Source organism: Struthio camelus, chromosome 4 (genome assembly GCF_040807025.1).
Source record: "Struthio camelus isolate bStrCam1 chromosome 4, bStrCam1.hap1, whole genome shotgun sequence".
In the NCBI taxonomy this organism is placed as follows: Eukaryota; Metazoa; Chordata; class Aves; order Struthioniformes; family Struthionidae; genus Struthio; species Struthio camelus.
The window spans coordinates 86945499-86958036 of NC_090945.1; the positions used below are offsets into that span (position 1 = coordinate 86945499).

The 12538-nt window shown below is 66.4% G+C and overlaps 1 protein-coding gene across 2 annotated transcripts; it reads right to left on the bottom strand.

Annotated features, from left to right (window-relative positions):
• Window positions 1-54: 54 nt before the first annotated feature.
• On the bottom strand, window positions 55-9702 carry ATP6V1B1 (ATPase H+ transporting V1 subunit B1). 2 transcript variants are annotated; one of them, XM_068943911.1, is made up of 13 exons: window positions 9091-9702; window positions 7959-8057; window positions 7039-7132; window positions 5598-5675; window positions 4938-5077; window positions 4756-4857; window positions 4503-4600; window positions 3951-4074; window positions 3656-3806; window positions 1284-1366; window positions 1048-1152; window positions 656-785; window positions 55-574 (listed from the first exon to the last, which is right to left on the bottom strand). In XM_068943911.1, the coding sequence occupies exons 1-13, from the start codon at window positions 9259-9261 to the stop codon at window positions 408-410; spliced, it is 1542 nt and encodes a 513-aa protein (XP_068800012.1). In that variant the 5' UTR covers window positions 9262-9702; the 3' UTR covers window positions 55-407. The 2 variants fall into 2 exon arrangements, with proteins under 2 accessions (XP_068800012.1, XP_068800013.1); XM_068943912.1 differs by lacking the exon at window positions 656-785 and having other exon boundaries at window positions 57-574.
• Between the last annotated feature and the right edge of the window lie 2836 nt (window positions 9703-12538).

Sequence of the window (12538 nt, forward strand, 5' to 3'; positions counted from 1 at the left end):
CCGGCCGCCGCCAGGCAGGGAGCCGCGGCCGGCGACGTCGGCGGTGCGCGAGCGCTGCACAGCACGCTGTCTTTATTAGGGTTTCTCGCCGTTTCGGGATGCGCGGGCAGAGGCAGGCGGCGCCCAGGACGGAGCGGAGCGGGTTTCCCGCGCTGCAGCCGGCGGGGTCACCGCACCGGGCCAGGTCCCCGCGGGGCGAACAAGGCTTCCCGCAGAGCGGGGACGCAGGTGGCAGGAGCAGCACGAAACGCGGGGTAAAGCTGCGGAAACCCTCCTCCCTCGGCGGCCTGCCGAGGGGGCAGGATCAGGGGGGATTGCGGGGGGATCAGGGAAGGGGACGAGCGGCCCGAGGTTTGCGGGAGGCGGCAGCGGCTTGCTCCGACCTGCCGGTGCCCGCGCCGGCGGCGTCACAGCGCGGGGCCGGCCGGCCGCGGGGCCGGCGCCTTGGCCTCGCGCGGGTAGTACTCGGCCAGGATGCTCTCGGGGATGCGTTTCAGCAGCTGCTTGGGGAAGATGCGCAGCAGCTGCCAGCCGACGTCCAGGGACTCGAAGACGGTGCGGTTCTCGTAGGGGCCTGCGAGGGGGGCAGAGAGCGCTGCAGGCGAGGGCGGCCGGTGGGCACGGGCGGCCGGGGGTGCTGCCCGCCGCCCCTCACCCTGGGCGACGAAGTGCTTCTCGAACTTCTGCAGGAACTCCAGGTAGAGCAGGTCGTCGGCCGAGAGCGCCTCCTCGCCCACCACGGCCTTCATCGCCTGCACGTCCTTCCCGATGGCGTAGCAGGCGTACTGCAGGGCGGGCGGGCGGCCGTCAGACCGGGACCCCCCCCCAAACCGTGCCCGGGGCTGCCCGCGGCGCCGGCTCCTTACGCCGGCTCCTCCTCGAGGAGGTGCCCAAAAAGCGGCGCCGCAAGCCCCGTTTCTCTCCCCGGGGGGCCGAGATGCTGCTGAGCGCGGCCGGCACCGGCGCCTCGCCGAGGTCCTGCTTGCCCCCTGCTCCCCCCGGAGCGACTGGGCAGCGCTTCGCCCGACCCTCCCGCTCGGTCCTCACCAGCTGGTTGGAAACGTCGCCATGGTCCTTCCTGGTCATGCCCTCGCCGATGGCCGACTTCATCAGGCGGGACAGCGAGGGCAGCACGTTTATGGGGGGGTAGATCTGCAGGGCACGGGCAGGTTCACGGGGCCCGGCCGGGGGGGGCTGCGTCTGAGCCCGCCGGCGAAGCCCCCCCCCCCCCCCAAGCCTGGGGACAGCATCCCTCGGCGAAGGCACCGCCGGCGGGGACGGACCTGCCTGTTGTGCAGCTGCCGGTCCACGTAGATCTGCCCCTCGGTGATGAAGCCGGTCAGGTCGGGGATGGGGTGGGTGATATCTGGTTGGGGGGGGGAAGGCAGGGTGGCGTGAGCTCGCCCGGCTGCTCCTCCGTGGGGCACGGCGGCGGCGGCCAGCGGGCCCCCGACACGGGGGCGGACGGAGCAGCGCAGCCCCGGGAAAGCGCAGCCGGTCTGCAGATGGGGAGGAGCGATTCCCCCCCCCCGGCCACGGGGCAAACCAATTCCTGCTTCGGAGTTGCACGTGAGCGTGCACACGCACTGTGCGTGCACACAAACACGCGTGCCAGCTTGCACATGCATGCACACACCTGTGCAAACACCGGCACACGCAGGCATGCACACGCCTGCGCATGCGTGTGCACACACACACCCCCGCGGTGCGCACCTCCATGCACACATGCACGCACAGATGTGTGTGCACACACACAGGCACCCACATAGGCACACAGGCACGCACACACCTGTGCACGCATGCGTGCATGCACCTGTGCAAACACATACACACACACACACACACCCCGCACGCACCCCTATGTGTGCACAGATGTGTGTGCACACACAGACACACACACACACACACACACACAGGCATGCGCACACAGACATGCACACACCTGCGCACACATGCATGCGCACGCACACACATACACACACACCCGTGCACACCCCCCCCATGCACATATGTGTGCACAGATGTGTGTGCAAACACACACTCTTGTGCCTGCAGGCATGCACACCCCTGTGCACACATGCATGCACACACCTGTGCAGACACACACACCCCACCCCGCGTGCACCTGCATGCACAAATGTGTGCACAGGTGTGTGCGCACACACACACACACACACACACACACACACACACACACACACACACACACACAGAGGCACAAACCCGTGCACACATGCATGCACACACCTGTGCAGACACACACCCCACCCCGCGTGCACCTGCACGCACAAATGCGTGCACAGGTGTGCGCACACACACACACACACACACACACACACACACACACAGGCACAAACCCGTGCACACAGGCATGCACACACACACACACACACACACACACGCATGCATGCACTCATGCACACATGCCTGCGCACATGCCTGCACATACACGCATGCACGCACCCATGTGTACACGCATGCACACACATGCACATGCATGCACGCACATGCATGCGCCCACCCATGCACACGTGCCTGCACACACGTGCATGCACCCACCCATACACACATGCATGTGCACCCACCCATATCCACACCCATGCACACGCCTGCACACACATGCATGCACCTACCCATGCACACATGCACTCACACACACACACATGCCGGCACATGCATGCATGCACACACATGCAGCCACACGCCTGCCCAGCCATGCCTGCACACACACATGGACACACACACGTGCACATGCCTGCACACATGCCTGCACACATGCATGCACACATATGCATGCGCACGCCTGTCTAGCCACACGTGCACACACTTGAGCCACACATGCACGTGCACATGCACGCACACATGCCTGCACACATGCATGCATACAGGCATGCACATACACACATGTATGCACACACATGCAAACACATGCCTGTGCAGCCATGCCTGCACACACCTGAGCACACATGCACGCACACATATGCCTGCACACACATGCATGCACACACATGCATGCACACACATGCATGCACATGCCTGTGCAGCCACGCCTGCACACACCTGAGCACACATGCATGCACACATGCCTGCACACATGCCTGCGCACACATGCCTGCACACACATGCCTGCACAGACATGCATGCACATGCCTGCCTAGCCATGCGTGCACACATGCCTGCACACACATGCCTGCACACACATGCACGCACATGCCTGCCTAGCCATGCCTGCACACACTTGAGCGCACACGCATGCACACTTGCCTGCACACACGCATGCACACATACATGCCTGCACATGCCTGCACGCACACACATGCACGCACACGCCCCTGCAGCCGTGCCTGCACACACCTGAGCACACATGCACGCGCACATGCCCGCACACCCATGCATGCACCCATGCAGCCCCGGTTTGAGGTCACCCAAAGCACATTCTTCAGCCCCGTGTAACACCAAACCCAGCGCACCGCTTCATTGGCGGGGGTGCAAAGGAGCTGCTGGGGGGGGGGGGGGAACAAAACAAGCCGGCACATTTTCTCTATAAAGCTTCTCAGATAAAACCATGAAAGATCTCCCGAAACTCCCTCGTGACGAGCCGACGCGTTTGCCGGCTCGCACCCGGGCAGCGCCCCCGTCCCGCGGCGCTGCTCACCGTCGTTGGGCATGGTCAGGATGGGGATCTGCGTGATGGAGCCGTTCCTGCCCTCCACGCGCCCGGCCCGCTCGTAGATGGTGGCCAGGTCGGTGTACATGTAGCCGGGGAAGCCGCGGCGCCCGGGTACCTCCTCTCTGGCCGCCGAGACCTGCGGGACCAGGGCGATGGGGGGGGGGGGGGGCCGCGGGCCGTGCCTGCTCCGGGCTGCAGCGCCGGCGCAGGGGGACATCCGCGGGGAGCGGAGCCCCTGGCGCGGCGGCCGGGGCGGTGGCGGGGGGGGACACGCACTGACCTCGCGCAGGGCCTCGGCGTAGGAGCTCATGTCGGTCAGGATGACCAGCACGTGCTTCTCGCACTGGTAGGCCAGGAACTCGGCGGCGGTCAGCGCCAGCCGGGGCGTGATGATGCGCTCGATGCTGCCGGCGAGGCGGCGGGCAGCGTCGGCCGAGGCGGCGGCGCCCAAACGCCGTGGCCCCCGCGCCGTTCGCAGGGCTCGGCGTGGCGGCACGGTGCTGCAGCCCTGCGGCGGGGCTGAACCCCCCCTGCCCCCCCCTCCAAAACCCACCGCCCTGGGAGCGCGTGCACGCACCCACGCGTGTGCACGCACCCGCACGTGGGCCCCCAGCTGCGGGAGGGGGCTCGGCGGAGCCGGAGGCGCTCAGCACCGCGCCGGATGGGGAGGGCTCCCGGCGCTGCTGCAGCCCGCAGCCTCGGGGGTCCCCGCGCACGGCGGGACCCCCCGAACCTGCTCGTGGCACCATGCACCAGCCCTGTGTCCCAGCAGCACTGGGCAGGGAGGAGGAGGAGGAGGAGGAGGAGGAGGAAGGCAGCGTGCCCGACTCACGTGGGGTCGTTGGCCAGGTTGAGGAAGAGGCACACGTTCTCCATGGAGCCGTTCTCCTCGAAGTCCGACTTGAAGAAGCGGGCCGTTTCCATGTTCACCTGTGCCCGGCGGAGGACAGCTCCGTCAGCGGCCGGACGCGGGGGAAACCGAGGCACGGGCAGCCGGGCCGGCTGCCTGCCCCCCGTCCCCGCAGCCGGCGGACTTGGGCTCCTGGGGCTTCGCCCCGGCTGCGCCATCCCCGCCGCGCGCTCACCCCCATGGCGGCGAAGACGATGGCGAAGTTGTCCTCGTGGTAGTCCATCACGTCCTTGGACTTCTTCACCAGGCCGGCTTGCCGGCAGATCTGAGCGGCGATCTGCAGCGGGGACGGGGACAGCGACGGGTGCAGCGCGGTGCCGCGTCCTCGCGCCCGGCGCGGCCCCGGCGCCCACCCACCTCGTTGTGCGGCAGGCCGGCGGCGGAGAAGATGGGGATCTTCTGCCCCCGGGCGATGCTGTTCATCACGTCGATGGGCGAGATGCCCGTCTGGATCATCTCCTCGGGGTAGATGCGGCCGTGGGGGTTGATGGGCTGCCCTGCAACGCGGCGGGCGAGTGAGGCCGCTGCCAACGCGCTTTGGGGCAAAAGAGCCCCCAACTCACGCAGATAAGCAAGAAAACACTTTTTTGGCACCAACGTCCGGCCGTCCAGCCACATCCCTGCGCGGTCAGCGGGCGCGGGTCAGCCGGACGGCATCCCCGCGCCGCTGTCGCCACCCCGGGGCACCCGAAGGGGTCGGGGCCGAGCCCGCAGCCCGCGCCCGCCGCCTGGCCGGGGGTACGCCGGCGGGCTGCGCCGGCCGGGCCCGGAGCTGGGAGGAGCCTTCGGGCCCCCGGCCCCCCTTCCGGCTCCCGTGGCCCCCGAGACGCCCGGGTACGGCCCGCGGCCGCCGAAAGACGCTGCAAAGTCCCTGCGGCGCTGAGCTCGGTCCGCCGGCTCGCCGCCGGGGTGGGCGCCGGGCGCTGGGCTCAGCGTCGCTGCCCCGGGGACACGCACGGCTTGCACCAAAAAGCAAGCGGCGACCCGCAGGCCCGGAGCCGGCGGGCCCGAGCTCACCGTTAATGTCGAGGAAGTCCTCAGGCATCACCGGGGGGCCGTTGTCAATGGGCTTCGCAGACCCGTTGAAGACCCGACCTGCAAAGCGGGCAGGCAGCTCGTCACCGGCCGCCGGGGCCGCTCTCCCCGCGCTTCCCAGCGGCTGGGCAGCCCCTTTCCCCCGAGCGTGCCCAGGCCAGGGGGCAAACCCTAGGAATAGCGAGCACCCAAGGGTGGCCGCGGGATATCCCAACTGCTGCAGGTCCTGCACTGGGCATCTCTGGGTGCCGCACTGGGGCATCGCCAGGTGCCGCACTGGGCATCACCGGGTGCAGATGAGCAGGTACCACAATGGGCATCGCCAGGTGCCACCCTGGGCATTGCCAGGTGCAGACAAGCAGGTACTGCACTGGGCATCACTGGGTGCCACCCCAGGCATTGCTGGGTGCAGACAATCAGATACCAACCACACTGGGCATCACTGGGTGCAGATGAGCAGGTACCGCCCTGGGCATCACCGGGTACTGCCCTGGGCATTGCTGGGTGCAGACGAGCAGGTACTGCACTGGGCATCACTGGGTGCCACCCTGGGCATCACCGGGTGCCACCCTGGGCATTGCCAGGTGCAGACAAGCAGGTACCACCCTGGGCATCACCACGTGCCACCTTGGGCATTGCCAGGTGCAGATGAGCAGGTACTACCCTGGGCATTACTGGGTGCCACCTCAGCACTGCCAGGTGCAGACAAGTGGGTACCACAATGGGCATCACTGGGTGCAGGTGAGCAGGTACCACCCTGGGCATCACCAGGTGCCACCTTGGGCATTGCTGGGTGCAGACAAGCAGGTACCGCACTGGGCATCACTGGGTGCCACCTTGGGCATTGCCAGGTGGAGACAAGCAGGTACCACCCTGGGCATCGCTGGGTGCAAACGAGAGGACCTGGCACCCGGGGATGCCATGGGAACCTGCAGCCTTGCCGGTGCCAGCCAGGAGCGAGCTGGACACACTCAGGAGCACCCAGGTCCCCGCAGACCTCTCGAGAGCACCCAAGGCACCAGCCGTCGCCCGGGGCTGCCGGGCTGCCGCGCAGGCAGGCCGACCCCGGGAGCAGCACCTGCGGGTCGCTCAGCCCAAGGCTCGGCATCGACCGGCAGCGAGCGGCCCACGCGCGGGATCGCCAGCTTCGAAGGCGATCCGGCGAAGCCCGGGGCACGAAACCAGTCCATAAAGCAAAGTGCCTGGGAAATGGGAGTCCCGCGGTGCAAGGTGCCCCCGAGCCAGGGTGGCACCGGGCTCAGGCGGCGCCAGGCCCTGCGCAGAGCGCCGGGCTCAGGCTCCTCGCCGTCCCCGGCTGCCTCCTGCCGCCAGCGCCTGGCTGCACAGTCAGTGCACCGAGATGTGTCCGTTCTCCGCTGGCCGGGGGGCGGCGGGGGGCGAGGGGGAGCAGGGCTGGGCTTACCGAGCATGTCTTCGGACACCGGCGTCCGGAGGATGTCCCCGGTAAACTCGCAGGAGGTTTTCTTGGCATCGATCCCAGATGTTCCCTCAAACACCTGCAGAGACCGGGGGCAAGAGGCTAGTTAGTGGCAATTAGTGAGGATTAACGGCGGGTTCAAAGGAGCTCAGCGGAAGGCAGCATCGCTGCCGGCCCCGGCCCCGGTGCGGCGCTTTTCATGCCGGCTGCTGCCGGAGCTGTCGGGCCGCGGCGGCTGCCCGACCGGCCCTGCGGGTCTCCTTTCGCCCCTCTGCCAGCCGAGAGCAGCCACCACCTCGGAGCCAGCCCACGGCTCGGGCGAAGCCTCCCGGGAAGAGCCCGCAAAGCCCCACCAGAAAGGGCGAGGTGGATGGGGTGCAGGGCGGGGGCTAAAACAGCGCTCTCATTCATGCAACGAATGCAACAGTCGGGCAGCGTCAGGGCTGTGCGCAGCCCCGCAGCAAGTCCCCATCGGGGCGGTGCATCTAGCAGAGAAGGGGAGCCACCGGCATTCTGGCCGGTGTAATATTTGACACCGTTTGCATTAATTAACCTCCAGACCGCTGCTTTAATTGGATCGGGGCGGCCCCTCGGAGACGGGCCGGGCGGCGGAGGAAGGGGGCGTGGGAGGCCGTGGGCGCGCCGCTGCCCTCGCCCGCGCCGCTTCTGCAAAAGAACTCTTTTTTTGTTGTTTTTTGGCCTTTTTTAAAAAAACAATCCCCCCCCCCCCCTTCCCCGAGGCTGACTCGCTAATAGGATTAAAAGGGCGCTGCAAAGCTCCAGGAGGCATTAAAGGAGTGAAGTCTGGCGGCTCGCCGGTGAGGTCCCCGGGCAGCCGCCCGGGTGCACGGCGGCCGGCGGGCGCAGGGGGCCGGGGCATCCCCGCTCGGCGCTGCCCCGCTCACCTGCACCACGGCTTTGGAGCCCGCCACCTCCAGCACCTGGCCGCTGCGGCTGCCGCCGTTGGGCAGCGTGAAGTTCACGATCTCGGCGTACTGGGCAAACTGGAAGGACGAGCAGAAGCGGAGGGTCACGTCGCGGCGGTGGAGGCGGGAGGGGGGGGGTCTTTGCTTTCCCCCCACCCAACCTCCACCCCGGATTTGCCCTCGCTCCCGCATCCCGCCCGCGCTGTTTGCCGGGCGCTGCGCAGGGCGCTCGGGGCGGCGGGGCGATGCAAGGGGCGCTCCCCCCGCCTCGCAGGGCGATGCCGCGGGAGCGTGCGTGGCAGCGCGGGGCTCAGCCCTCTCCGGCAACAGGGACCCAAGAGGGTGGTGGAGGAGCAGGCTCACATCCTGCTTTGGGGTCTCTGAATGACCCCTGGGGCCGGCACCCCGGCACGGAGCCCTGCTCTGGTGCAGCACCCTGCTCCTGTGCAGCACCCTGTGCAGCACCTTGCTCCAGCAGCACCCTGCTCCAGCACGGAGCCCTTCTCTGGTGCAGCACCCTGCTCTGGTGCAGCGCCCTGCTCCAGTGCGGTGTCCTGCTCCAGTGCAGCACCTTGCTCTGGCATGGAGCCTTGCTCTGGTGCAGCACCCTGCTCTGGTGTGGTGCCCTGCTCCAGTGCAGCCCCCTGCCCCAGCGCAGAGCCTTGCTCTAGTGCAGCACCCTGCTCTGGTGCAGCACCCTGCTCCGGCACAGAGCCCTGCTCCACTGCAGCGCCCTGCTCCAGTGCAGCGCCCTGCTCCACTGCAGTGCCCTGCTCCAGTGCAGCACCTTGCTCTGGCATGGAGCCTTGCTCTGGTGCAGCACCCTGCTCCTGTACAGCACCCTGCTCCTGTACAACACCCTGCTCCAGCATGAAGCCTTGCTCTGGTGTAGCACCCTGCTCTGGTGTAGCATCCTGCTCCGGTGCAGCACCCCGCTCCACTGCAGCACCCTGCTCTGGTGTGGTGCACTGCTCCGGTGCAGCACCCTGCTCTGGTGTGGTGTCCTGCTCCTGTGCAGCACCTTGCTCCGGCACAGAGCCCTGCTCTGGTGTAGCACCCTGCTCCACTGCAGCACCCTGCTCCAGTGCGGTGCCCCACTTCAGTGCAGCACCTTGCTCTGGCATGGAGCCTTGCTCCGCTGCAGCACCCTGCTCCAGTGCAGCACCCCGCTCCGGGCGCTCTGGGCCCCCCGCCAACGGCTGCCTCCTCTTCTGCCCCACAAAGCCCGGCTCGTTCTCAGCCTCCGGGACGGCCTCCAGTGCTGTGAACTTTGGACCGCCATTCTGCACTAGAGACTTTTGCAGAAAGGACACCGAAGCGCAGAAAACGCCTGCAGGATCGAGTCCTTTAACGGAGCATATTAATTTCCATCCCGCGGGGACTGGCACGGCAGGGGCTACGCAAAGGGGGCAGTGGCCGGCTCAGCTACGGGTCCCTCGGCAGAGCGCCGACGGCGTTTGCTGCTTTCCTGCCGACGCAGGCGCCTGGGCAGCCCCGGGCGCCGCTCTCGAACGTGCTTCCTCGGGCAGGCGGTTCGGCTTGGGGCAGCGTGGCAGAGCCAGGGCAGCGGTCGCCCACGCGCAGCAACCGCTGCCGGGCCAAGACGCTGGCCAAAAGCCTGCCAAAGGGTCACCGGGGTGCAGCCCCGCGCCGGCAGGCACGAGCCGGCAGGGAACGCAGACAAACTCACATGCACATGTACATGCATGCACACAGACACGCGTGTGCATGCACGTAGGCACACAGACACGCATGTGCATGCACATACACACACAGAGACACGTGCGTGCTTGCATGTATACAGACACACATGAGCATGCATGTACACACATGCACGCATGTGCATGCGCATATGTACACAGGCATGCATGTGCAGGTATGTATGCACACACAGACATGCCCATGTATGCATGCATGCACGCACAGACACACTTGTGCATGCAAATACACACACAGAGACACGTGTGTGCATGCACATATGCAAATAGACACATGGGCATGCATGTACACACAGGTACGCATGTACATGCACATATGTACATGCATATGCATGTGCATGCACATACAGACACGCATGTGCATGCACATATGCACACAGACACGCCCATGTATGCATATATGCACACACAGACACGTGTGTGCATGCATCTACGCACACAGACACATGTGTGCATGCACATATGCACGCACACACTCCCATGCACGCACTCGGGCATGCTCTCGCGTGCATACATGCCCTCACACACACGTTCGGGTGCATGCGCACACCGTGAGTGCACACGTGCACGGTCCTGCGCAGACACTGCTGCTCGGTGCGGGCCCGAGCCCCGCACGCCACGCGGCGCAGGATCCGGGCGCTGCGCTGCTGCTGCTCGGCCGAGGCTCTGCTGCAGCGTCTGTCCGGAGGAGGGAGCTCGGCGCCGGCTCACGTACCCCCGAGAGGAGGGGACGGGGCCCAGGGGACGAGGGATGCACTGCCCCTCGCCCCGGCCCGGCCCTCGGCGGCAGCCGGGCTGGGTCCAGCACCTCTTACCTTGACGTTGTCCAGCACCACGAGGGGCCCGTTGACGCCGCACACCGTCCGGTACGCTGGAAAAAATACAAATTTTGCAGAGAGAAGAGGAATCAGGAACATTCAAACGGAAGCGGGTGCCGGGGTCGGGGGGGAGGACATTTTTGGGATAAAAGAAAATGAAACTTGTCATCCTGGAGCATTTCAACCGCAGGTTTCTTTCGTTTCATTTTTGCACCTGCTGCAGGATCAGCACAAAAACGACACGTTAAGTCAGAAGTGACTCGGTACTAACAGCCGGCCTCGATGAGCACCGAAAGCCTCCGCGTCACCGGCTCCTCGCCAGAAGATTTAAAGATTTTTGCCTGAGTCAATATTTTCCCTTTCCAGCCACAGGTTTCTATTACACCTATTTCTATTAAAAAAACCCAAAAGCTGTATCGCGGCTCGGGGCGAGCGGGGCCGCAGCCCCCGGAGAGGGGGAAAGGGACGCGCGGCCGGAGCTGCCAGCGGCACTGGGTGTCCCCACTCGACCCGCTCGACCCGCTCGTCTGCCTGGCCTCTGGCGCAGCCCAGGCGCTCGTGCAGTCCCCGCCGTCCCCATCATCCCTGCATCCCCACTGTCCCCGTGTCCCCATCATCCCTGTGTCCCCATCATCCATGCTTCCCCGCCATCCCTGTGTCCCCGCCACCCCGCCATCCCCATCATCCCCGCATCCCCACCATCCCTGCATCCCCGCAGTCCCCGTGTCCCCATCATCCCTGCTGCCCCTGAGTCCCCGCCGTCCCTGTGTCCCCATCATCCCTGCATCCCTGCTGTCCCTGCATCCCCGCAGTCCCCGTGTCCCCATCATCCCTGCATCCCTGCTGTCCCTGCATCCCCGCCGTCTCCGTGTCCCCATCATCCCTGCATCCCTGCTGTCCCTGCATCCCCGCAGTCCCCGTGTCCCCATCATCCCCGCAGTCCCCATGTCCCCATCATCCCCGCATCCCCACCATCCCTGCATCCCCACCGTCCCCGTGTCCCCATCATCCCTTCATCCCCGCCGTCCCCGAGTCCCCGCCGTCCCCATGTCCCCATCATCCCTGCATCCCTGCCGTCCCCGAGTCCCCGCCGTCCCCGTGTCCCCATCATCCCTGCATCCCCGCCGTCCCCGAGTCCCCGCCGTCCCTGTGTCCCCATCATCCCTGCGTCCCCGCCGTCCCTGTGTCCCCATCATCCTTCCCTCCCCGCCGTCCCTGCATCCCCGCCGTCCCTGCCGCCCCCGCCTCGCAGCAGCCTCTCCATTCGGCCTGACACGCACGGCCACCGTTTCCGTAAAGGTCACAACCCGCGCCGCTGGCCTCAAAGGGCTCGGCCGGCCGGCAGCGGAGGCTCCCGCCGCCCCCGCATCCCCGCGGCTTGCAACCTGCCCCCTCTCCGCCATCTTTCCACCCCCAAAAGGGAAACCTCCTCCCTGCCTTGCTCCTGCCGCGGGAACAAATCCGCACGCGTGCGGGGGGACCTGATTCGGACCCAGACATCGTTTTGCACCGTCCCCCCGCCAAGCGCCGAGCAGAGCGGCCGGCGGGGTAACCAAGGCGAAGAGCAGGATGCAAAGTCGAGATGGCGCCTGCCCCCCGTGGCTCTACCCCAGCCCTTTGGAGCTGGGTCCGGTGGCGGGGACCAGGGACGGGCACGGGGTGGGCAGAGGGGTCCCAGCAACGAAGGAGGATCTGAGCATCCCCTGGGCCAAGGACGGAGCTGGGAGAAGCCCACCGGCCCCAGCAGCAGGTTCAGAAGGGCGGTCACGCAGCAGGTCCCAGCTCTGCCTGGAGGACCCATGAGCTTCTCACCACCTCTGAGCACCGTCTTGACCTCCTGAGGTCCTAGCAGAGACTGCAGCCATGAGGCTCCAGGCTACTGGGTGACAGGGAAGGTCTTGTTTTCCCCAGAAAAGTCTGGAGACCCTTTGGATGTGGGGCAGGAACAAAATTCCAAAACCTCATAGCTACCCGGGAGAGCTGCAACCCCTTTTGCCCTTCCAGCCCTGTGGAGTGAAACCCC